The 24,358-nt window shown below is 45.6% G+C and overlaps 1 protein-coding gene and 1 long non-coding RNA gene across 5 annotated transcripts in view; one reads left to right on the top strand and one right to left on the bottom strand.

Moving 5' to 3' along the window:
* Positions 1–2,185, bottom strand: part of UHRF2 (ubiquitin like with PHD and ring finger domains 2) — an 83,754-nt gene extending 81,569 nt beyond the window's left edge. For 2 of the 4 annotated variants that reach the window (XM_033085628.2, XM_033085632.2), the window contains exon 1: positions 1,668–2,182. In XM_033085628.2, the coding sequence (XP_032941519.1) occupies positions 1,668–1,820 (153 nt within the window). In that variant the 5' untranslated portion in view covers positions 1,821–2,182. Of the gene's footprint in view, positions 1–1,667 lie in introns of all 4 variants that reach the window. The other 2 variants (XM_033085629.2, XM_033085631.2) reach the window with 2 other exon arrangements.
* Positions 1,119–6,379, top strand: LOC117010723. Its single transcript, XR_004420750.1, has 3 exons — positions 1,119–1,379; positions 5,102–5,217; positions 5,584–6,379. It is a non-coding gene; the product is annotated as an uncharacterized LOC117010723 (long non-coding RNA).
* The last annotated feature ends 17,979 nt before the right edge of the window (positions 6,380–24,358 follow it).

The raw sequence follows: 24,358 nt of genomic DNA, 5'->3' as shown, positions 1-24,358 counted from the left end.
GCAAGAGCAACCCTTCTGACCTTTTTTCTTACGAGCACCATGGAAACAGCAAAGCAGTCCATAATCAAAAAGGAAACTTCAGAATTGTGGTAATTACAAGAAAATTAACATTTATGGGAGTGAAACTATAAAAACAATTCCCAAACTCTTCACCAAACATGATCCCAACTGTGTCCTAAACTGGTTATATTACATACCAAACTCATAAATGTTGCTCACGTAGGCAATTTCAGCTATAATATTTCACTATCCCATTTTCTCAAGCAAGACATCTCTTAACTAAAATGTTCACATTAATTGGTCTGGCCACTGTCAGACTACACAGAAAAGCACAACTCATTACAGGCTCATTTTCCCTGCGATAAAGAACTTAGGTAAAAACTTCAGGCTTGTCCCACATAAACATGTATACCCAAAGAAGTGTGTTAGCACAGAACAAAGCTAAGCAGGTTACACAACTCCAAGACTCATGTTTCTTGATTCGGACCCTTCCGAAAAACATATTTGTATATAATGTTCCTTAGAAACCAGCCCTCACAAGTGCTCACTGTCACCAATCTGCAGAGCACAAAAATCTAATCTTTTGCTATTGGTCCAAAATCTAGGCTTAACATCTAGCTGCTAATGTTCGCCTCCTGGTTAACAGTTAAATTTCTATTTTTTAAGTTTTTTCCATATAGTTGTAAAGATACAGACTTTATCTCTTTTGAGGCAGAAATCTCACTGCCCTGCATTACTCAGCTTAGGTGAACGCTTCAACACTCATCTGCTGTAACAAGATGCATCTTCTGAGTCACTTTCCCTGAAATGTACCACACATTCAGTGCTTTCCGCGTCAGGTAATAGCTACGCTTCATTTTCGCTACTCGAGCACTGCGCACACCTCGTAGTTTACGTAACGGCTTCAAAGGTTACACCCAACAGCGAAGTTACAGCCTAAGGCGACCTGTTCTCAATAAAATCTGTCCATCATCCCAGGGGAAGGGAGGTACCCCCTCACGAAACACTTCCAGCCAGTCACCCCTGCCACAGCGGCTTCCCGCGGTGCAGATGAAGCGCCTCGCCGGATTGCCGGCAGTCTCCCTCGTCCCGCCCGGGATACGCCGGGACTCACAAGTCGAGGACACCGTGCCATCGCAACTTCTGCCCGCGCCTATTCACCCCGCGCCGCCGCCTCTCCCCGCCCCGCCACGTGCGGACCCCGGGCGGCGTTTTCCCTGGAAACCGCTCGCGGTCGGCCCGCTTCCCGCCCTGCCCGGCCGGGCTGCGGCGGGGCGGAGAGCGGGGTAGCTCCCTCCTTCCCCCCGCATCCCTCCGGCTACTCTGTCACTTGGGCAGCATGAAGGCGGGAGCCGAGGGAGGAGCCTCCCTCCGCTCAGGTGGGAAAACAAACACACAAAGGGGTCTCACCAGGACCCGGAGAGGGGTGACGGGTTTTTCTCCGTGGGGTTTTCACTTCATCGGGGAAAACAGAGGTCCCGGAGAATTCTGTCAGGGTAGGCTCCCCGCTGCCCTTCCTTGCCCCCAGACCCGGGAGTAAACAAAAGCGGGAGCTCACAGAACGGCACATGGGTGGAGACGAGGACCCCTGAGCCGCACAAAGAGCCGGGCCCGGGATTAGGGGAGACCCTCGAGGGCCTGCCTGGATAGGGCAGTCCCCGCCTCACCTGCTTGCCCCGGTAGAAGAGCCGCTGGCGGTCAGGGCTCACGCGGAAGGTCTCCTCGATCTTCTCCCGCAGGCACTCGATCTTGGTGAGGCGGCTCAGGTCGTCGATGGTCTGGGTCTCCGTGCCGTCGATGGTGCGGACCTGGATCCACATGGTGGGCGCCCTCCCGCCCGCTCGGCCGGTCGCGGGCAAAGGAGGGCAGACACAGGCAGGGGGTGGGAACGAGGTCCGCTCCGCGGGTGAGCGCCCGCGGCGTAGGAGGTGCAGGGGAGGGAGGGGTTCGGACGCTACCCCGCTCTTTGTTCGGCCCGACGGGGCAGGAATTTCAAACCCGCGGAGCGGGAGCGACCCTCCCGCCCGCAATCCGGGCCGCCCGTCCCGCTCGGCAGGGTGCGGGAGATGAAGGGGAGCGGAGCAGACCCTCCGGCGTTCCCCGATCCCGCCGAGACAGCGCGGATCGCGGCGGGTCCCGGCGGGCCGGCGGCGGGCAGGGCTACGGGGATGCGCCGGAAGCCATCGCCCGGCCCGGGCACTGTTTACCGGGGAGCGCCGCCGCGCTCACATGGAGGTCACGGCGCCAACGCCGATCTCGCGAGAGCGCCCGGCCGCGGCCGTGCAGACAACACGGCGGGGGGGGCATGGGGGAGCGAGGCGGGCACGCGGCACCGCCACGCCCCCTCCCGCCGCGCGCTCTGGCCGCCCGCCGGCCCCGCGCGAGGCCTGCGGGGGGAGGGGAGGCGCGCGCCGGGAAGCGGCCGTTGGCGTCTCCATGGCGGCACGCGCAGAGCTGAGGGCGCTGAGGGCCGTGTGCTGGCAGCGCCCCAGCATCCGTGGGCAACCGGCGCCAGCGCTTCCCAGGACATAAAGCTGCATTAACCCTACATTGACACAACTGCATGTAACCCTACCCCAAAGATAAAGATTTTCCTGGCCGGGTATGGAAATACGGGGCAGGACTAGAGAACGCAAGCTTCTCTTACGCCCCGAATTTGGTGTGCATTTGGCTCTATTTTTCTGCCTTGGGTAATGCTGCTAATTACCGTCAGGCAAATGTGGAGTTACATAGCTGTTGTGCAGCTGGTCCCCACACATTTCTTTGGTCACTCTGTCACAGGAAGGTGAAGAATAAAGTAAAAAGGCTAAAAGTGAGAAAATGGGCATCTAAATAACATCAGTTTAATAGTTAAAACCAAAAGCTGTGCAGACAAAGCAAAGCGAGGAAGTATTTCAGTACTTAAAATGGACAGGCAGATGTGCATTTATCCATATTTACAAAACCAAAGGCTTTGTAATGTTTAAAGGTTGCTTAGGAAGACAAGCACCTGAACTCCCAACACTCAGCGCTTTCTCCTTCTTATCCCAGCTCTCGTTGAGCGCGACACCAAATGGTGTGGAATGTCACCAGCGTTCCCCACAGGATCCGTTGCCAGCTTGGTGACCTCCTCCAAGTGCCTACTCACTGGCAGTGCTGTCTCTAATATGGGTTCTTCTGTCTGTTGTGTAAGAAAACAACCTACAGGAGATTTTTTTTTATTTCATATTTGTGCAGAGGTGGACTCACAAAACCAGCTTCAGTCAGGCAAATTTCTACTTTCGTAGTGTAGAAGTACAAGTATACCTAATTTCCAATTGCATGCCTATTTAATAATACTGAATTCAAAAAACGGAAATTTAGGTTAGATATATAGAAGAAATTCTTTACTGTGGAGGTGATGAGACAGAAGAACAGGTTGGCCAGAGAACTTGTGGATATTCCATCCCTGGAAGTGTTCAAGGCCAGGTTGGATGGGGCATTGAGGAACCTGGTCTAGTGGAGGTGCCTTGCAGGAGTGAAATACAACAACTCCTTTGCCTATCACAGGGAGATTGAAATTAGATAGTTTTTAAAGTCCTTTCCAAATCAAACCATTTTAAGATTCTATGGTCTTTTGCCCCTTTCGATGCAAATGTAGGTTGTTCGTGTTCAGTGTATCAGCAAGAGGTGGATAGCCTGAACTTCAGAAGTGTGGTTTTCATGCAATAATGAGCTAAGTTAATCTAAAGGACATGGATTTAGCTGATTTTGCTAGCTCAAGTAAAATTTATAATACACTGCCGGACAGTTTCCTACATCTGAGACTTCATGGTACTTGTTGTTCTCAGTTATTCACTCTGCAAATCTTGTCCTTAAATCATTCATCATTCATGATTCTCCCCTTTGAGACTTAAATTTCTCAATCTGAATATGAGACCATTTGAACCTCATTTGTTTTGTCAAAAAACAAATCCTCTTGTTTTCTCTCAAATTTCAAGGGATTTTCCCACACCAGCAAGTCCCACTGTATCTTTTCTCTTGCAATTATAATAGCACCTAACTGTTCTTCATATTAATGAAATTTGAGAATCATTTAGCATTGATACTAGCCATCATCATTATTGGGTATGTTCTAGAAAGTACATTTTTGCATGCTTCCATATGTATATGTATACACTTAAGACACAATAAACATTAAGTACAGCAATTTGATAAATAATCAACACAATTGCTTCAGCTATCCTGTATTTGGTAACCATGCTTTTTACTGTATTACATGTGAGTCACTTAAAGATTGTGGTAACTCATTGCCACCCCTGCTCCTGGGATCAAAAAGGGCACCACATTCAGGTCTGCAGGCTAAAAAAGAGCAACTTTCAGGCCACAGTTCAGATCCATCTGATCTATCTCTCTTCTTGGTCTAGACAGTTCCTTTTAAAATTCTTCACCAAAGTCAGCCTTTGATGGCATAAATGCATGGGTTGCCTGTGACATTTGCCAAGATATATAAATAAACTCTTTGGTCACATATCAAAACCCATCTGAAGAGTAGAGGCACACATGCCTTTGCAGAGCTGACCTCTTGCAATAGAGCCTAGGGGCACCAGGAAGCTGGTGAGGTTTTTGTAGCTCTTCATGCCATTTACAAACCTTACACACATCCCTGCTAGGAAAGATCCCTTCACTTTCATCCCTACTGCAGGGAAAGTTCCTTTAATTCTCAATTTACACAGGCTGGAGAGTTTGGCAAAGAACTTTATGAAACTCAACAAAGGCAAATGCAGGGTCCTGCAGCTGAGAAGAAATAACCCCATGCACCATTGCAGGCTGGGGATTGACCTTCTGGAAAATGTCTCTGAGAAGGAACTGGGAATCCTGCTGAACAATTTTAAGCAAAAATTGGTAAAAATAAAGTCTCCTTAACACCACTGTAGTGTTAAGAAACTGGCATCCCTTATTGCAGACAGATGCACAAAGGGTTGTGTCCTCTGAAATATTGTGCAAGCTAAGTACAGAAGAAGCTCCCGTTTTGCATAACATGTATTGATTTTCCCAGAATAAACATATATATGATAATAATTTCCCTGAAATCATTAATATATGTTCCCTCCCCTTTACACCTGTGTTCTTCTTCCTTCAGGGTCTCTTTGGTGGTCCCTGCTGGTCACTGACCCCAGACTCATACCTGACCACCTGGTGAACTGGTAAAAAGTTGGCACAACTAGGCTGGTTGCTTTCCATTCTTCTTCCTACAGAGTAAGTATTATGTGGTTTCACAGGCCACTGGTTTTTGAAGAATAAGCATTGTATTAACCCACCGGGTACCAATGATTTTTCATCTGGCAACTTTCCCACCCTTTGACGCTTGTGAAGCTTGTCTTCTCTTCAAGCCTTCCTAAGCCCCACCTTGCTTTTTTACTAACATCATATAAGTTACTTGTGTTGCGTGAGAAATCAGGTTTTTTCAGAAGCTTAAAGCAAATATCATAATCACAATTATTAATATGATCACAGTTATACTTTGCAAAAACAAGGCCCATCAACTAGTCAGGGAATATCTAAGTCCTTTAAGTATGTAATTCAACCAGTTACTTTCTAATCCTGCCCTTAATTCTCTTCTAGATGCAGCAATATTATCCTCTGTGATCATCCAGTTAAGCAGTCACATTTGGAATGTGCACGCAGCAATTACTATTGTTTCAATTCAAGCAAGTACATACTTCATATAACAGCCATAGATCTAAAGCCAATCTATTTTGTATGGTCATTTTAGCTGTAGCTTGCAACTGTTCATTTATTTCAGCAAACCCCAAGTGAGTTGCATTTGCTAAGGTTTCCATTTGTAGAGTCAAATTGTTTATGGCTAGTCTATTCCTAAAGGCAGATAATTGAGGAGTAAAGATAGAATCTGAAGTCCATCTCACTATAATAATCTGCATACTGGGATGTTTCCAAGTTTCATTATGCTTAACTTCTCCCCAGAGCTGGGTTCCCAATGGTGACTCGTTCCACAAGGGACATAATGTTAGTACTCCTAGTGTCCACTGTGCTCTTGATTCTCCTACTGGTAAATATGCGGTCCAAATTCCATTACTTCGTACCTATGCTGTGGGTCCTAATGATTTTATGATGTCCAGCAGACAGTCTGGATCTCTCCAAGTCTCGTCGTTTGTTAGGTGAGACCAGTGTCATTAAGAAAGGAGAATAATTTCTGCAAACACATCCCAGCCTCACAGCTTGGGCCACAGACATGAGCTGCTGTACCTCAGGATTCCTACAATGCAAGCAGGTATTTGAGTGCAATTCCACTTTTCCTTTCTATTTCTCTATTTCTCAAAGTGTTTCCTGATATTTTTAATTCTATTATCTTATCCTTTAATTGTGGAGGTGCAATTACCTGCCCACATGAAGTTACCAATCAGCTGATGGATTTTCCATAACTTTTAATGATAGGGCTAACTGCCTGTCCCGATTACTATAATTTGGGTTTTGTTCTAAGAATTTCAACTTTTTGCTAGGTATTTTTCAGCTACCTCTTTAGCTGTTTTGTCAGCTAATTGATTCCCTTTATCAACTGGGGAGTTTCCAAACTGATGGGCTTCAAAATTGCATTAGAGCCACTTCTTTTGGCTTTTCCCCACTCTATAGTAGTTAACTAATTTCTTTTTTATACTTCATAGGAGACCCTTTTGTATATAACAATCCCCTTTCCTTTCATATGGTTCCTTGAGCATGTGTTAGTCCAAAACCGTATTTTAAATCAGTCCGTATGTTTACTCTTTGCCACCACTAAGTGTAAAGCCATCAATTCTGCTTTTCATCCTGATGTATTCTTAAGTAAAATCTGGACTTCTGTTACCTGGGTCAAGGTTACCATTGCATACCCAGTTGCCCATCTTCCATTTCATACCATGCTGCTCCCATCAGAATATAGCTCCAGTTCCAAGTCCATTCTCCTGCTCCAGTAAGGCAACTTGGTATTTTAGCATTTGACTAAAAAGGTTCATAGATCTTGTACAGTTCTTGGCTCCAGAACCTGACAAATGGCTTCCTTTTGGCTGCTTCCCAAGGTTTTCAGCTGCTTTTTCTTTGCAACATAACAAAACCATAAACAAAAGTTAGATTACTGCTTCACTTTTTTCCTGTATGTGGCATTTTCTTTGATATCCCATATCCAGATTGTGTAAGAAATTTAACAGACTTATAGTAGCACCGAGGCACTTCCTTCAGTCTTGGTTGCTGGCAGAATATCATCAATAGATTGTAGTAAAAATCTGTTGAGATTTTCTTTTTCCAGCTTTCTATTTTCTTTTGCCAGACATAGTGGGGTTGTTTGGAAGCCCTGGGATAGCAGAGTCCATGTTAGCTTAACCTCCAACCCTGGGTTTAGATTTTCCCGCTCAAAATAGAACTGCTCTCCAGCTTTGATAATTCAGTCATCTCAGTTGCCCATACCAATGGGGTTATAGCACTTTCTCCGTTCTCTGGAATTTATTCTACCTCATGGGATTCCTGTAACATAAAAATCTTTGTCTCACTGGCTTTTCATTCAGGTATTTGAATTCGTATTTCCCTGTTCAGGAAGTTATTTGATTATTCAGTTTTGTCAATAAATCTGTCCTCAAGAAGGGAGTTGGGCATTCAGGCTCATACAAAAATTGATGTGACCCCCACTGTTTTCTTAATTAAAATGCTAACAGTTGTAGAAAAAAAGGCCTGTTCTCTTTCCTTTCTCTCACATCCACAACACTTACTGGTTCCAAGCTAAGGTTTCCTCTGCATGTATTCAGTACCAAATAAGGTGCTCCTATACAATTTTTTTTAATTACCTCTTCATTCCCCAGCAATAATACAATCAGGGCCTCAGCTGAGGATGATTCCCCTTGTCCCCTTCAAGGAAATTCTTCATTTACGGTCATGAGCCTGATGATTCGAAGAGCTAGGTTCCTGTATGATTTCCCCTGGCCTGGAAATACTCCCTTTTCCAGTGTCCCCTTTCTTTGCAAACAGCCAAAGTATACTCCAACCACAAATTATTACAATACTTAACCAATTCCTTCCAAGTGAGTGTGGGAACCCAGGGTATTCCCCTGGCTTCCCTGGAGCCTGTACAGGGGGCTCAAAAGCCTTGGCAAGGTGCCAGAAATCTCTGTGAGTTCGATCTAAGTCCCTGGGAGAAATTACCATCTTTATATACAGAATTACAGAGTCACAGAAATAAGTAGAGTGTAAATTGATGTGTTAGAAGGTAGAAAAATAAGGTTTTAAAGATTGTTTACATTAAGGGGTTTTTGGACACAAGATGGAGGATTTGTGGCGTAGTAAGAAATTCTTCTTCTTCTTCATGGCATCCATCTTCTGGGTCGGGATGCCAACTCGGGATTGGTGAAGGGAAAACTGCTCGGTGTAAAGTGGGTATAAAGTATTGGTGATTAATTGTAAATAAAGTAGACGTAAATTAGGGTATAAAAGATAAGTCCTGCCCCAGAGGGCAGGAGAACAGCCTTGGATGAGTTGCAGAGTGGACCGCTGTAAGGTAGACAGAAAATTCCTTAGATAAAGAAGAATAAACGACCTTGGAAACCTCAAAACAACAGCTCTCGAGTCTTCTTTCGTGCCCTGCTGCGCCCTGCCTGCAAAATAAGAACTCTTAGACCACCCTTTACTGTACAGGTAAGCGACCTCAGACCATAAAAGAGGTCGCCGCCTGTCACAGTTTGGCGTCCCTGGGTGGGCACAAGAAGTGGGCTCACGAAGTGAGCGACAAGCAGGTGTGAAGAGGGCCAGCACGAAGAGGGCGAGAGCGCAGTGAGCTGGAGGTGGCTTCACAAAGGTGAGCACCGTCGACAGAAGATATCCCAGAGGCAGAGAAAGCTGCAGGGAAGAGATTTTGACCTTCGCTGAGAGGAAGACAGCTCCAAGCCAGAATCGGAAGGGAGGAAACCCGGGACTCCTCTCCTGTGATCTGCTGGCCAGAGACCAGGAAAAACCATCCGGTTCGACTTAGAGGACTTGCTTTTGGTAAGACAGGTCAAAATTCAGAACATGGGGGGTGGATTCAGCCAGGAACAAATCAATCTCCTAGCTACCTTAAAAGGGGAGATGTCAGCTCATCCCATGCCCATCCCAGATAAGGAACTTAAAAATCTGCTTTTATGGGTGAAGCTCAAGTTTCCAAGTGCCGAGGCGGATTTATTATTCGAGCCAAATTTTTGGGAACAGATCAATAGATCTTTGTACCACTTAGCGACTCAGAGAGATAAAGAGGCGTTAGAGCTCTTGTCTCCGGCACGGGTGATGCTGGAAGTTATTTCGCACAGAAGTGCAAATTTACAGAGTTGCCGGAGGGCGATTCTGGGTCCCTCGGGAGCAGAGGGAGGATCCCACTCTAGCCAGCAGCTGGGGGAGGGAGATCTTTTGCCGTCTGGCCATCAGCCAGCGGAGGAATCTTGCTATCAGCAAGGGGCTTCAGATATAGATGAAGGACCCGAAGAAGGTCAAGGTGTATCCCTAGAAACTCCAGGACCCCCAAGAATACCTAGAACACCCCATCCCAGGAAAGGAAAGCTTAAGCTAGAAATTTTTCCGAGTGAATTGGAGGATTTAGATTTCTGTTTTTACAGCCTCTCGGACACCTTGTCCCCAGAGCGCGGGGGGGCGGTACAAGCACCTCTAGGGGGGACGGGTGGGGCAGAGGCGGAGACGGGAAAGTCAAAAACTACCGCGGACACAGCGGGGAAAAGCGCGGATCCGGTGCGCGCAGTCGCGGGGATAGGCGGGACTCAGCCAATCGCGGCGGCGGCCGGGACGCGCGGGACGGGCGGGGCGGCCGGGGTACGCGGGCCAGCCTCGACCCCAGGCACGGGGAGGGCTGCGCTGACCTCCAGCCCGGGAGTGGGCGGGGCGGCGAGCTCCATGCCGATCGCGGGAACGTCGGACGCGGCATGCGCGGTTAGCGCGGGCGCGGTGGCGGCGGCGGGTGGAGCAACAGTCCGAACCGTAGCGGACACAGAAAAAGCAAGTGCGGTGACCATAGTAACAGGGACAGCGTCGGGCGCGTGCGCGATGGCGACGAAGCGCGGTGGGCGTGCGCGCGGAACGCGAAACACGGAAGTCTCAGTTATAGGGGCGGAGAGTCCGGAAGCGAAGAGGGGGCGGAGCAGAAAACAAAGTGACAGCTCAAATGAGAGCGAAGTAGGCGGGTCTAGCTCAGAGGGGGCTGAGACAAGCGACAGCGAGGGAGATCAGGATACGAGAGGAGGCGTGTCCAAGGGCAGGGCTACGTCGGTGCGGGCAGTGGGGAGGCGTGGTCAGGATAGAAGCGGCCACACCCCCGGGGCTCTGCAAGCGGAGACGGGGCGTGCCCAGGCAGGAGGCGTTTCCCTCAGCGCAGACACAGTTAGTCTCAGCAGCGAGCCTCCGCTTCCATGGCAACCAAGTAGACAGTCTCTCATGAAGGTAATAGCTGAAAGTGTCTCACGCAATTTGCACGAACTGTGTGAAACTTTGAAGAGATTCCCAGATTCATCAGAAAAAATAAGCAGCAAAAAGGTGAAACAAAAAGCACAGTCAACCCTAACGGGGCAAACAACTAGTGGTAAAACCTTAACAATGCAAGATTTTTTTCCAACTTCTTACAAAAAATCCTCTTCCAAGAAAAAGTTGCAGGAAAGTCCAAAAGAACAAAACCATCCTTTCGAGTTCCAGCACAATTGCCAAGAGGAACATTTTTCATATGTGGGGACAGAATTTGGCCAGGTATCCCTGCAAACATAAAGGGAGGTCCATGCAGCATTGGGAGGCTTTCGCTTTTAACACCAGACTTGAAAATTTTGAAAAAGTTAAAAAATAGAAATAAGAGAGCAATTCAACAATATGGTCAGGATTGTGATGATAATGTCTACACATGGAACAAGGCACGGAGAATCGCAGCGGCGATTTTCTCACCCCAGATAGCTTCAGGGGCGGCCTTGTCACAATTGGATCATATAGGTTGTTGGCTCAGCAAACATTCTAAAGCAGTTTCACTTGCACTGAGTGACTTGTTAACAGATGTCGACAGTGTAAGGAGAGCCACTCTTCAAAACAGGGCGGCAATCGATTATTTATTGTTAACCCATGGACATGGATGTGAAGAATTTAAGGGAATGTGCTGCATGAATCTATCCGATCATTCAAAATCAATTCATGAAGATATAAAACAGTTACAAGAAGGTGTGACCAAACTTGGAGAAGTCACTGGACCGTTGTTGGATGGTGTGTTTGATTTCTTTAGCTTTTCACCGTTGTGGAGAGAACTTTTAAGGATAGGATTATATGTATTAGTAGGACTCGTAATTCTGTTGTTTGTTTTGCCATGCATTATTCAATGCATACGGCGGGCTATAGACAGGGCAACTAAAGAGGTTCTTTTAGTGCAAACAGAGGGGGGAGATGTGGGAACCCAGGGTATTCCCCTGGCTTCCCTGGAGCCTGTACAGGGGGCTCAAAAGCCTTGGCAAGGTGCCAGAAATCTCTGTGAGTTCGATCTAAGTCCCTGGGAGAAATTACCATCTTTATATACAGAATTACAGAGTCACAGAAATAAGTAGAGTGTAAATTGATGTGTTAGAAGGTAGAAAAATAAGGTTTTAAAGATTGTTTACATTAAGGGGTTTTTGGACACAAGATGGAGGATTTGTGGCGTAGTAAGAAATTCTTCTTCTTCTTCATGGCATCCATCTTCTGGGTCGGGATGCCAACTCGGGATTGGTGAAGGGAAAACTGCTCGGTGTAAAGTGGGTATAAAGTATTGGTGATTAATTGTAAATAAAGTAGACGTAAATTAGGGTATAAAAGATAAGTCCTGCCCCAGAGGGCAGGAGAACAGCCTTGGATGAGTTGCAGAGTGGACCGCTGTAAGGTAGACAGAAAATTCCTTAGATAAAGAAGAATAAACGACCTTGGAAACCTCAAAACAACAGCTCTCGAGTCTTCTTTCGTGCCCTGCTGCGCCCTGCCTGCAAAATAAGAACTCTTAGACCACCCTTTACTGTACAGGTAAGCGACCTCAGACCATAAAAGAGGTCCCCGCCTGTCACAAGTGAGCAGAGTTTTTGAGCCTTTTTTTGAGTTGTTTTTTTTGGTGGTTTTTTTGTTTTGTTTTGGTTTGGTTTGGTTTGGTTTTTTTTGGTGAAAAATAAGCATTGTATTAACCACTAGGTGCAAATGACTTTTCATCTGTCAACACAACAAGCTGTCCATGAGCCAGAAGTCTATGCTTGTGGCCAAGAAGGCCAATGCTGTCCTGGGATGCATTAGGAAAAGCATTCCCAGCAGGTTGAGGGAGGTGATCTTGCTCCTCTACTAAGCCCTGACAAAGCTGCGTCTGGAGTACTGCATTCAGTTCTGAGCTCCTCAGTACAGGGGAGACATGGGATTCCTGGAGCACATCCAGTGGAGGGTGACTGAGATGATTAAAGGATTGGAGCAATTCTTTTATGATGGAAGTTTGAAAGAGCTGGGTATATTTAGCCTGGAAAACACAACTGAGAGGAGACATCATCAATGTATGCAAGTATCTGAAGGGGAGGCGCCAAGAAGATGGAGCCAGACTGTTCTCAGTGATGCTGAGGAATGGGACAAGAGATAATGTGCAGGAGCTGATGCACAGAAAGTTTAGTCTGAGTATGAGGAAGATCTACAATGTGCAACTGACCACTCACTAGAGAAGATTGCCAAGAGAGGTTTTAGAGTCTCCCTCACTAGCAATATTCAAGAACCATCTAGATACATTTCTCTGCCAGGTGCTGTAGGATAGTCTAATTGGGAAGGGAATTTGGATCAGATGTTCCACTTCCAACCTGATCCATTCTCTGATTCTGTATTCTCTGATTCTGTAAAGGGCTTGAAACCTTCATGTGCTTCCAGTTTTCCAGTTTGATTGGGCATTGTTTTGCCGTCAGCAGATCTGCTCCTGGTTTGAGTTCTACTTTTAAGTGGAGTCATGGTGTTTGCTTTAGCTAGTTTCTTTGAACCTCATACAAGAGGGATTACCACATTAAATGGTATTATATGTCATTCTCAGGTTCTTCTGAAGTCTGAGTCATTAGTGAAGACATTCAAACCTTCCATGACTTTTCTTGTGGATTGTATAGCTATACAGTGTTTTACCAAAAAAAGTTATTTGAGCATTTAACTTACATTAATAAATCTCATCCTAACAAGGGAAGAGGATATTCTGGCATATATAGAAAACAATTAGTCAGTTTAGTGTCTCTAATTGTACACTTAATGAGTTGTAGGAATGGCTGCAAAGCTCTTCTTTCCATTGTCTCAGCAACTGGTATTTTAACTTTGTTTATCAGACCCTTACAGATAGTTATTACTAAACAGGTGACCCCTCTACAAATCAAATATCTCTCATTTAGTTCCCTGGTTTTACTGGAATTAGGGTACCCGCTGGAGATGCCTTATTTTTCCCAGTCATCTTCACTTGTTGTCAAAAAATCCTTCAGTATCACAGCAATTACATCTTCCAATTAACTCTTCCTGCCTATAAATAATGCAAGGACTTAGGGCAAAGGCAGGGCAGAAGGCTTTTTCAGACCTCTGTCTATAGCATTTGTTTCACCTTTTCTAATACCATTCTCTTTTCTCCCGCAGTAAAACGGCATTCAATATAGCTTGCATATCCCCTCCATTAGAGTTATAAGTCAGCACCATAATTTCCAAAAACTTCCTTCAAGATTCTCTTGGTAGGAGCCCAAGATCATTTGCAGTTCAACAAATCTGAAGTATTAAAAGAGACACATGTAAAAGACTGACAGACCCTCTGCTTCCATTGCTTGATTGAAAGGTGGCTGTTTCACTGGCTGAGAGTGAGTCTGACCCAAGTCTGGCCCACAATAGGACTAAAATCCTCAACATCTCTCATGCTTTTTATTTTGATATATGTCCTCTTTATCCATCCCTGCCCCAATGTTATGTGTGGTGGAAAGGAGTAAACTGATGCTCACACGTTTCAGTTGCCCCCCTCCACAACATGCCTGCTGGTTTTCCTCCTCAGTACACGGCATCAACATATCTCATCCCATTTTACACTTTTCAGAATATAACCCTTAAGGTTACAGGAGGGGAAAAAAAGCAAATTATTTAAAAAGCAATAAAGTCCTCTTTGGGCCATGGTGGTGCTGATGAGAAAATTAGTTAATGCTAAAAGGGCAAATGGAGTAGCACAGTATGTATGAAGGATGGGAGTGACAGTAGCCCAAAAATTATTAGAATTATTACAGTGAGGAGAGGACTCGGGAATAAGAAAGTAAAACATTGGAGAAGTGAGCGAAGTGCAAATATCTAATTGAAGGCAAACTCAAGAAATTAGTGACAAAAAACCATAGAGTTGCAACGAAGAAGAAAAAAATTCGACATGGTATTTTATGAGAAGACAAAGCTAGTTTTCTTAGGAAAAAAATATAGAACAAGAGTGGGAAATAAAATGAAACTTAAATAAATTGAGAATGACACAATGATAAGCATGATTCTGTTTTAAAGTTGAGTTCTTTTATGATGGAGTGCTCAAAAGAAAACCATGATGCAATTTTTTTGGTTTTTGAGATAAAACAGACGTAAGTTTAAAATTATGGGATGAAAAGTGGAACTATTAGAATGGGACCTTTGCATACGTAGAAAATTTCATGCTTGAGCACGAAAATAAAGATAATTGGTCACTTGAGATTATATTTGTACTGGTATGTGAAATGCTGCCTGAATTCTTGAAAACACTGTAGATTGTTTTGCAAATGTCATTTTTGCCAGTAGGAGACCTCTGTAATGACCTTAATGTGAATAAAGTAATGGTGATAGCAGAACCAGCAAGCGATTAACTTGACAAAGGGACAAATGTGCAGGACCTGTGAGGAGGGGGTGGAAGAATGGAAGCATCATATCAAGCAAAGAAAGTAGAAAGAAGCCACTGGAAGAGGAAAATATAAGCCACAGTTATAAGAAGAGCAATGCAAGGGAAGAGTCAGCCAAGAAGGAAAAGAAAGGAAATTTTTTTAAGGACTTACAATTCTGGACAGCCTTGTAATGACTTGCTGGCAATGTAATGACCTGTTTGGATGTTTCACTGTTACCAGATGTGCTGGTGTCTCTCCTGGAAAAGAGAAGAGAAGAAAGAAATTGGAATTGTCCTTTTACTAAGCTTAGCAGAAACATGTCACTTCTCCGATGAAGTCAATGTGACTATTTCAGCATAGAAAGAAGAGAGAAAACTAGGATGGCTGATTTCATTAACCTAATTTAAACTTGATTAAAAGAACAAAAGCAAATGAAGTATAATTGTTACAGATAATGCAGACGGCATAAGCATGGTATCCTATAGGTAGAGTTAGTTGACTGTGCTTTCCATCCTGTCAGGGAAGTTAAGAAAGACAGAAAAGTTGTGACAGTATGAGTCCATAACTTACAGTAAATTCATGAATACAAGCCGCACTGAGTATAAGCCGCATCTCTGGGTGTTGGCAAATATTTCGTTCTTTGTCCATAAGTAAGCCGCACCTGAATATAAGCCGCTCTGTCTTTCGCAGCGAGGACCTGCGTGCAACAAAGTTGCCAAATAATAACAGAACCGCGGCATGGCGGGGGGTTTACTGGCTCAACTAAGGCTGTGCAGGCTCAGCCCGCTAGGGGCTGCTGACGGGGCCAGGTGGCCCAGCTCGGTGCTGCCGCTCGGGGCTGGCCGCCGCCTCTGGGTTCGCTCGCCCCGGCCCCGCTCCCGCCGTGGCGCCGGCCAGGCACGGAGCACCCCCTACTCCCGCCACAGCAGCGGAGGGCGGGGGAAGAGCCCCCCCCCCCCCCGCCGAGCCTTGGCAATGGCGGCGCGGGCTCTCCCCCTCCTCCCTGAGCCGCGGCAATGGCGGCGTGGGCTCCCCCCCTCCTCCCCGAGCCGCGGCAATGGCGGCGCGGGGTCCCCCCGTCTCTCCCCTGGGCTGCGGCAGAGGAGGGAAGAAGAGAGCTCTCCTGCCTCTCTCCCCGCCCCCCGTGCTGCCTGCAGGGAGCCAGGGCAACAGAGTAACACTTTGTAACAATAGCGAAATGCCGGCTTTTACTGGCAGGTGCTTGGCTCGGCGCCCTGGCTGGCACGTCTGGGGTTGTAAATGTCAGAAAATTATTCACATATTAGCCGCCCCCAAGTATTAGCCGCACTTCCGGGTTTCCACCAAAATTTTTGTCAAATTGCTGCGGCTTGTATTCGTGAAATTACTGTAAGTATTTCTATTTGATTATAATGGGAACTGAACTGCTAACAACTCTGCCTCATTAAATATTAAATCTGTAGTAATGTTTCTTCTGCTGTAAGGGCTGAAGTGAAAGTTGCTAGCGCGAGTGTGAGCTCTGTGACAGCTGGAATGAGAAGAAGTTTACTAAAAGCAACCTAAGGGTTAAAGGCAACAGAGCAGTGAGTGTTTTGGCTAGATCAGAACTAGTAAAAGTTCTTTTCATTTATGGTGAGAAGAGACCCTGTGCTGAGGACCATACAACCTGAAGCATGTACTGCCAGTTTACATTGTACCTGTTCATGGAGTGGTGTACTTAAAGCTCAGGGAGGTAAAATAAGCCTTAAATGTACTTTCTACACTCTGTTTTTATATATTTGCATAGCATTTTTTCTGTGAAAAAAGAGAAAAAGAAGTAAGGAGACTACATCATTCTAGTAAGTCTTTCCCAGAACTGATTCAGAAGTTCATGCTGTTTCTTCACATATCTGCTGTTTCTAGCAAACTCACTTTAAGAATTTAACTCGGTATATACAGTAATTTCACGATTACAAGCCACACCCGATGATAAGCCGCAGCTCCGGGTGTTGGCAACATTTAGGTCTTTGTCCATATATAAGCCGCACCGGATTATTAGCCGCACTTTCGTTCGCAGCGAGGATCCGCATGCAACTTTCACAAAGTTGCCAATTAGTAACAGAATCACGTGATCACAGGGTTTACTGACTCGGCCCTGCTCGGGGCGGCTGCCAGGAAGCGGCTCCAACCCCGTTCGCCGCTGCCGCTGGGAGGCAGAGGAGCGGCGTGACTGACCACTGCTGGTGGGAAGAGGGAGAGGGGCATCCCCGACCACTGCTGCTGGGAAGAGTGAGAGGGTTGTGCCCGGTCGGTGCCACCAGGAAGAGGGAGAGGGGCATTCCCAACCACGGCCGCTGCTGCTGCCATGCCCCCCAGGGTCGGGCAGCGCTGCCGCTGCGCCGCCAGTGCCCCGCCACCCGGGGCTGGGAGGGCTCCAGCTTGGCGCTGCTGCTGGCTCAGATTTCCAGGTTGGGAAATTTCCAAAATTTGTTCATATATAAGCAGCTCCTGAATGTAAGCTGCACTTCGATTTGGGAGCAAAATTTTAATCAAAATGGTGCGGCTTATAATCATGAAGTTACAGTAATTTCACGAATACAAGCCGCAGCAATTTGACAAAAATTTTGGTGGAAACCCGGAAGTGCGGTTAATACTTAGGGGTGGCTGATATGTGAATAATTTTCTGACATTTACAACCCCAGACGTGCCAGCCAGGGCGCCGAGCCAAGCACCTGCCAGTAAAAGCTGGCATTTCGCTATTGTTACAAAGTGTTACTCTGTTGCCCTGGCTCCCTGCAGGCAGCACGGGGGGTGGGGAGAGAGGCAGGAAAGCTCTCTTCTTCCCTCTTCTGCCGCAGCCCAGGGGAGAGACGGGGGGACCCCGCGCCGCCATTGCCGCGGCTCGGGGAGGAGGGGGGGAGCCCGCGCCGCCATTGCCGCGGCTCGGGGAGGAGGGGGGGAGCCCGTGCCGCCATTGCCAAGGCTCGGGGAGGAGGGGGGGGGCTCTTCCCCCGCCCTCCACTGCTGTGGCGGGAGTACGGGGTGCTCCGTGCCCGGCCGGCGCCGTGGCAGGAGCGGAGCCGGGGCGAGCGAACCCAGAGGCGGCGGCCAGCCCTGAGCGGCACCACCGAGCTGGGCCACCTGGCCCCATCAGCAGCCCCTAGCGGGCTGAGCCTGCACAGCCTTAGTTGAGCCAGTAAACCCCCCGCCATGCCGCGGTTCTGTTATTATTTGGCAACTTTGTTGCACGCGGGTCCTCGCTGCGAACGACAGAGCAGCTTATATTCAGGTGCGGCTTATTTATGGACAAAGAACGAAATATTTGCCAACACCCAGAGATGCGGCTTATACTCAGTGCGGCTTGTATTCGTGAATTTACTGTACTATATACTTTTTTCTGTTAAAAACTTGTCAGTTCCTGATAGTAAAGTTGTTGACCTTAGTTATTTCAAATGCCATTAATCTTTGCAGTGGAAGCTAAAATCTCATGAGGTGACAATCTCTTCTCTGTATATGATTTAAGACATTTTTCTTGGTTTGGATTGTTCATCAATCTAGGCATCAATTTGATATATTGAAGCATATAGGAATCTTTCATTTTTTAATGGAAGGGTAGTGATTTTATGAAGAATTACAGTTTTTAATTGTATTTCAAATTTGACATTATTGAAATGGCTGAGATATTACATTTTCTTTCAAGTTTTTGTTTATTAATTCTTTGATGCTTTGGTCACATCTAAACATACTGCATTCTCTACATTCATCTTTCTAAAAAAATGCTTAAGAGCAAAACAATTGTGTTGAGTATAGCCTTCATAGTTATGTAGTTTATAGTTTTAATATAAGTAAGTATTTTATGTGTATCATAAAACCAGTCTTCTCTTGCAAGGCAGGTAAAAGTATTTAGTAACTGCTTGAGAAACTTAAATAGCAAATAGTACTATTAATGCTTAGTTGGTCAATTAGGGGTTTTGAGGCATTAAGGATGCACACATGTGAGCATAGAAATTATAAAATGGAGAATAAAACTGGTCAATGTTGCTCACATTTTGTCATGTAAAAGGAAGGGGGCATATCATACTGTGTTGTCAATTCTTTCTCTGACTCAGAAATTGTAGTTTCTGTAAGTCTGAGTCTCTGTTATTCTTATGAAAGGATGACATGTGTGAGGCCATTTAGAGCTTTCCACAGTACCATTGTCTTTTATGGTATGGGTGTTTCCGTGTAAAAGACAGAGTGGTGTAAAGAGTCTTATTCTGGAGTTGAATCCAATCCTCAAAATTTGTCTTGATCAGGAGTGCAAGCCAATTCCCTTTAAAAATCTCTGGATGGTTTGGAGCCTTACTACCTAAGATACCACCATTTCTTTGCTAAGTTGTCTTGGGGTGATTATGATGATGCTTCATGCCCTTATCATCTGCATTATACCCAGAAACAGCTGCTGCAGCTTTAAGATGGCCCCAGGAGTGGGGGAACCCATGGTCTCTTGCTTGGCTTGGTTCAAATCCGGCTTTCCAGCGTGCTCCGGGAGTGCGGACGGAGACACTACGTTGTTTCTTTTGTTGGATTAGTTGTGCTCGCTTGAAGCAAAAAGTTGGTTTTTTTTTTTTTTTTTCCTTTCCCCCCTAGCCTGGAGGCTGTACCACGAAGCGTCTCTGCGGCTTTTAGGATTTTTTCTCTTGAAATGTTTTGGCTTTTGCTTACTTTTTTTTTGTTTGTTTGTTTGTTTTTTGGTTTTTGTGGGTTTTTTTGTTTGGTTCGTTTGTTTTGTTGTGTTGTATTTCGTTTGTGTTTTTTTCAGTCCATCCAGGGGGCTGGTAGGGGGGCTGCACTGAACCCCAGACCTCTGAGAAGCTGAACCAGCATGAGAAAGGACACTAAAATCTACCAATTTCACCTGCTGTGAGAAGACCGATGGTGAAACGCAGAAATCCAACAGGTTCCCAGCTGCTGAGTGAACTTTTTTTCTCCCCCTTCCCCTGAGACAAAGGGGGCTAGATGCCATCTTTGCCTCCCGGCCAAGTGGGGGTGGGATGTAAGGTTCAATTTTTCTTCCTGCACCTTGTAGGTATCTTGCTTTGTTAATAAACAGTTTTACTTTTTTTTTTTTTTTTGTCCCCCCCAACTTTCACCCACTAATATTCATTACTCTCATTGGCAGAAGGGGATTTTTGAAGCCTTCCTCATTAGAGAAAAACACTCTGTTCTAAAAGTTGTCTCCAAACAGAGACAGATGTCATCACTGTAAGACTGAAACTGTCCCATGATCTCACCCCATGAACCAGCACGGTGGCTAGGTGGCCAAGAAGGCCAGTGGCATCCTGGCTTGTGGCCAGCAGAACCAGGGCAATCATCTTCTCTCTGTACTCGGTACTGGTGAGGCCACACCCCAAGTCCTCTGTCCAGTTTTTGGCCCCTCCCTACAGCAAAGACATTGAGGCACTGAAGTGTGTTCACTGAAGGGTGACAAAGCTGGTGAAGTGTCTGGAGAGTAAGTCCTATGAGGAGTGGCTGAGGGAGCCAGCATTGTTTAGCTTGAAGAATAGGAGGCTGAGGGGGGATGTTATCACTTTTTACAACTTTCCTGAAAGGAGGTTGTAGCCAGGTGCAGATCACTTTCTTCTCCCAGGTAATAAGTGACAGGATAAAAGAAAATAGCCTCAGGTTGCACTAGGAGAGGTTTAGACTAGCTATTAGGAAATGCATGGATGTGGCAATCAGGGACATGGTTCAGTGGTGAACATGGCAGTTCTTGTTAACTATTGGACGATAATTTTAGAGGTCCTTTCCAACCTAAACGGTTCTATAACCTTACCTCATCAACTGAAGTAATTTCAAATTCCAGTTCTTCTCCAAACTCAATATGATGGCATAATGTTTAACCAAACACAGCAATTTCTTGTGGATCCAGGTATGACTGTCAACTGACAGTGTCTCATCAACAAAAACAACTCATTAACCCTAATTCTTAGAACAGCTCCCAGTAAAACAGCACTAAGACTAGCTCATCATCCTAAACCTCATTTCCAGATTAATAGAACAATAATCCTAGTACATTAAAATCTGCAGGTGCCAAGACTAGTTATAGCACATGTCAGGATACTAGTTTCATGTCTAAACCTAGGTGCAATGGAATGTCTCCATAATTTGTAAATGTTAATATGAGTTGCAGCAATCTGTTTCTAGGTCTTTCACTAGCTTGACAATGCCAACTAATTCTCCCTCAAATGCTAGCCCAGCAGAGCCATCTTCCAGTTTTGTCTAGCCTTTCACTCATAGAAGATCCAGCCTTTACTGTAGAGCATCATCCTTTATTACCCTTCCAAACTGAAAAGCTAACCTCATTTTACTCTCTAATTAAAGACAATTTCTTCTTTTGTGTCTGTTAACCTAGAAGTAAAGGTTCTGGGTTTGCAATTTTGTTAGTACATATGTTGACCTCTGAAAATTAGTAAAAAATCCCTCTATCTGCTTGACCTCATTAAAAACCAAGAATAAAGTTGGTACTTCTCAGACAAGGTTTTCAATATTTGCTTAAAAATATGAAAGGGACAAATAGGAAAAACATTTCCAGTAATTACATCTTAATTACAAAAATATTTACTTATGAAGGTTGAAGCAATTAGTCATCAATTAAGGAACACATGCATGCCAAACTTTACTGGGTTTTATTTGCATAATATATGAAGTTTGATCTGCTGAAAATGTATTCATTTGTAAGGGTGTATCTTTTCTTATGTAGTGACCTGATTTTTAAGTACGTAAATGTCAGAGAGAAAAGTATTTCAAAGTAAGGACAGAATTTTTTTTCTTCTCAACATCATAAGCTCCAGAAAATACAAGCAAAGGAGCTAGAATATCTTTCATAATCAAATTGCCACTGTAGTATATTACTTAAGTATGAGAAAATAAACAATAATCGCAATCAGGATGATGTGTACTAAAAATGACTAGGTGTTGCAAATATATGAGTAATATGAGGTCAGTTGAAATTACACTATACCTCTTCTCAGATTTTTTGCAGATTCATCAAACCATAGAATAGTTATTTGGAAGGAACATTTAAAGGTCATTTTGACCCACCTTTTCCCCTTGTAATGGGCAGGGACATCTTCCACTAGGCCAGGTTGCTCAGGGCCCCATCTACCCTCATCTTCAACACTTGCAAGGATCGGGCATCTACAGCTTCTCTGGGCAACCTCTTCCAGTGTCTCACCATCCTCATAAAGAAAAATTTCTTCTTATATCCAGTCTGAATCTACCCTCCTTTAAACCATTACCTCTTGTTCTACTGCTATAGGCTGTGCTATAAATTTTGTGCCTATTTTTCTTATAGGCCCTCTTTAAGTATCTAAGGCCCCAGTGAGGTCTCCTGGAGCTTCTCCAGGCTGAACACCGCCAACTCTCTCAGCCCATCTTCATGAGAGGAGTGCTCCAGCCCTCTGATCATCTTGGTGGCCTCCTCTGGGATTCACTCCAACAGGTCCATGTCCTTCCTGTGCTGTGACCCCAGAGCTGGGTGCAGCACTGCAGGTGGGGTCTCACCCGAGCAGAGCAGAGAGGCAGAATCCCCTCTCTGCCCTGCTGCCCACACTGCTTTGGATGCAGCCCAGCACACGTTTGGCTTTCTGGGCTGGGAGTGCCATGGCTGGGTCATGTCCAGCCTCTCATCCACCAGCATCTGCAAATCCTTCTGAGAAGGGCTGCTCTCACTTCCATCATCCAACCCAGCTTGTGTGGATACTCAAGGCTGCCCAACCCAGATACACGACCTTGCGTTTGAACTTGAGTAACATGATGCTTTTGTGGGCCAGTTTCTCAAGTCTGTCAAAGTCCTTCTGTAAGGCATCCTCTCTCAGGTTTGTCAACTGTGCCACTCAGCTTGGTCTTGTCAGTAAACTTGCGGAGGCTGCACTCAATCCCTTTGTCCATGTCCGAGATACAGATGTGAAACAGTAGTGATCCCAGTAAGGACCCCCAAGGCATACCACTTGTCACTGGTGTCCGTTTGGACATTGACCACTATTCGCTGGATGAGATCCCCCAGCCAGTTCCTTATGGAATGAGCAGTCCATCCACCAATGGACTGTATTTCCACTTTAGAGGGAAGGCTGCTGTAGGGGCACCATGTAAAAGACCATAAGGAAAAGAAGTTTCATCCGTGGCTCTTCCCTTTCCACTGATGGAGGCACTCCATTGTAAGAGACCAGTACACTGTTCCGTCAAGGCTTGTACTTGTTGAAACAGTGATGATTTTTTCAAATCATCTCTCTGTCCTCCCTGTGCCTTAGCACAGCGTCCAGGAGGATCTATTCCATAATCTTCTCAGGCACAGAGCTGAGGCTGACAGGCTGGTACTTCCCAGTGTCCTCCTTTATACCCTTTTTAAAAATGGGTGCAATGTCTCCTTTTTGCCAGTCACCTATGATTCATCTTGCATGACTGTTCAAGTATCACAAAGAGTAGTTTGGCTGCTACAGCCACCAGTTTGTTCAGGTCTCTGGGGTGCATCTCACCTGCAAGATGATGCACCCATAGACCTAAGTATATTCAGGTTCCTTAGGTCGTCACAAGCATCTGATATTCTCTTACAGTGGGAGAGGATTTTCTTCCCCATTCCCTTCCTTGTGGTCCATCCACTCAATGTGTGTGAAGAGAGACTACCAAAGAGGACTGAGGCAAAAAATTAGTGGGCCATTTCAGTTTGTAGAGCATTCTCCTCATCTGTTTTTATCACTTTGCTCATTGAGGGAGGGGGGTTACACTTCCTTTACTTTTTGTTTCTCTTCAGCTGCTAGCTGACATGCATTCAGAAGTACTTATTCTTTGTGTATCTTGCCCAGTTCAGGGCTGGGTCTTTCTTGGTTATAGCTACAAATAGCCGCTTATCTAAACCTTTACATTTTATGAAGTTGTGATGGAGATTACAATTTTACCCCTTGAAAGTTATAATTTCATCAAGTATTTTTTGATGGCAACAGGATTTATCTTTTAAAAAATATTTCTATTCCTGAATATCCATCAGAGAGTGATTAATGAACTATGTGCAACCCAAAACAGCAACGAGCAAGACATTTCTGAATGGTTTATATTTGCTCCTCATTACACAGAAAATGCAGACCATTCTTGTCCCAGATTGTCCTATGGGCCTGTGAGAAAGAGGGCTTTCTTGTGCCAACAGTTTACTGGAGTCACAGAACAGCGCAAAATTTTCTGGTTAAACAGCTAGACTTTTACAATGATAGGTAGGGTAAGTGGGAGTAATGTCACAGCAATTCAGTACCTAGCACTTCTGGTGTCAAGGGTAGACCTATGAATGAAACATTTACAGTAATTTCACGACTATAAGGTGCACCCTTTTGACTAAAATATTCCCCCGAACCCGGAAGTGCGCCTTGTAGTCCAGTGCGCCTCATATAATGTACAAAGTCGCAAAATTCGCCAACCCAGAAATGCGAGCCTGCAACAGTCCCGAGCCAAGCAGAGCCTGCCCGGCGGTGGCATCGGGGCAGCGCCGATGTGGGAGGAAAGCTGATGGCGGTGGCGCAGCCTGGGCCGGC

Source organism: Catharus ustulatus, chromosome Z (genome assembly GCF_009819885.2).
Source record: "Catharus ustulatus isolate bCatUst1 chromosome Z, bCatUst1.pri.v2, whole genome shotgun sequence".
NCBI lineage: Eukaryota > Metazoa > Chordata > Aves > Passeriformes > Turdidae > Catharus > Catharus ustulatus.
Note: the sequence above shows the minus strand (reverse complement) of the source record. Positions and strands in the feature narration are given on the sequence as shown.